This window comes from Penaeus monodon, chromosome 22, assembly GCF_015228065.2.
Source record: "Penaeus monodon isolate SGIC_2016 chromosome 22, NSTDA_Pmon_1, whole genome shotgun sequence".
Lineage (NCBI taxonomy): Eukaryota > Metazoa > Arthropoda > Malacostraca > Decapoda > Penaeidae > Penaeus > Penaeus monodon.
Window position 1 is genome coordinate 15,188,129 of NC_051407.1, and position 1,696 is coordinate 15,189,824.

At 48.9% G+C, this 1,696-nt stretch overlaps 1 protein-coding gene across 2 annotated transcripts in view; it reads left to right on the top strand.

Annotated features, from left to right (window-relative positions):
• Window positions 1–1,696, top strand: part of LOC119586944 — a 22,062-nt gene that overhangs the window by 12,679 nt on the left and 7,687 nt on the right. For both annotated transcript variants that reach the window (XM_037935675.1, XM_037935677.1), the window contains exon 4: window positions 575–853. In XM_037935675.1, the coding sequence (XP_037791603.1) occupies window positions 575–853 (279 nt within the window). The remainder of the gene's footprint in view (window positions 1–574; window positions 854–1,696) is intronic.

Sequence of the window (1,696 nt, forward strand, 5' to 3'; positions counted from 1 at the left end):
CCATCCATCTGGTTATTGTTTTTTTTTCCTGATTTTAATATCTGTTTTACATTATTCAAACTTTAAATCCACATCTCCCTCATCTTTTCTATCATAACTATCCGTTACTTTCTATTCCATTCCCTTGTTCTTTCCACCCTCTCTTCTCATTCTTCCTCTTCGCTTATTTGTATTATCTCTCTTGTCTTCCTCATGTCTAACTTCTTTCTCATATCTCCCTCATGTAAATCTCATGCCTCCTTCATTCCTCACTTAATCTTTCCCTTCTTTCATTTCTCTTTTCCCCTTCGCTTCTCTTTCACCCCTTACCTTTTCATTCCGTGCTTATCCTCCTCTTCTCCCTCTCCCCTTCTCTCCTTCTCAAATTCCCACATATCTACCTTATTTTCCCCTTCCATCTCCCCCATCTCTCTTATCTCCCTCATCTCCCCTCATACCTTTCCCTTGTATCGCCCCTTTTTCTTTCATATTGCATCTTCCTCACTTCCCCTCATATCTCCCCCTCATCTCGTTCCTCCCTTACCCCCTCTCTCTCCTTCACCTCCCCCTAACCTCTCCCTCATCTCCCCCAAAGCCCACCGGCCTCAGCGGCCCCCTCAACGGCCTATACGGCACTCCCGACGACAGCGCCATCGTCGCAGCGGGAGGAGGAGGACAGTGCCAACCGAACCTCCAGATCTCGGTGGTGACCTCCACCCGCCTGGTCCCGACGACGCTCATAAGTACCCGCACGAGAGCCATCCCGACCACCGTCTTCAGGGAGATCACGCAGACCAGCATCTACCCGACGACCATCGTGAGGAGGGAGGTGATTACGTCGGTGGTCCCGCCGGTGGTGCAGACGCAGACGCAGGTGAGAACGGGGGTCGGGAGGGGGTTGAAATGGGGAGGGGAGAAGTTGGGGTGGGGGAGTTGGGTTGGGGTTATGAGGATGAGAGGGGGTTGGAACGTGCGGGTAGGTTGGGGGTGAAGTAGGGGCTTGGGGGGGGGAAGAATGAAGGAAGGGGTGGGTTGAGGGTTGAACTCGGTGGGTTGGAGTAAATGTCGGTGGGTTAACGGGAAAGGGGAAGAATGGGGTGTCAAGGGAGGGGTGAAGGAAGGTTGGAGGAGAGAAGATGAGCAAGGGGAAGGGAACGGAGAAAGGGAGAATAAGAGTAGGGGAGAGGAGGAAAGGCCAATGATAAGGAGGAAGAATTTGGATATATGACAGAAAGGAAGGAGAATAAAGAGGAAATGGGAATGGGAATAGTATAAGGAAAGAAGAAAAAAGAGAAAGGGAAGAGAAAAAGAGAAAGAGAGGAAAAAGAATGGAAGGGAAGAAGGAAATGGGATATGAAGCAAGAATAAGAAAGAGCGGAAAGTAAGCATAAAAGAGAAGAGAAGGTAAGAGATAAGAAGGAATAAAAGAAAAGAAAGGAAAAGAGAAAAAAACTAGGAGAAGACGGAAAGGGCAAGGTCGAAGGGAGGAAGGAGAGAAGGCAGGAGAGAATAAGAGACGGCAGAACGGGGAGAAAGGGGGGAGGGGGAGGAAGGGAAGAGAAGGGAAAGGCAACAGGCAACTTATAGGGTTTGGGAGGAAAGAGAAAAGGGTTGAAGAATTTCTTGAAAGGAGAAAGTTTACCTGTTAGGATATCCTCCTTTTTGTGAGAGGAATCATTGGACTGATGGCATCTGCTTTCGCGATTCCTATTTGCTT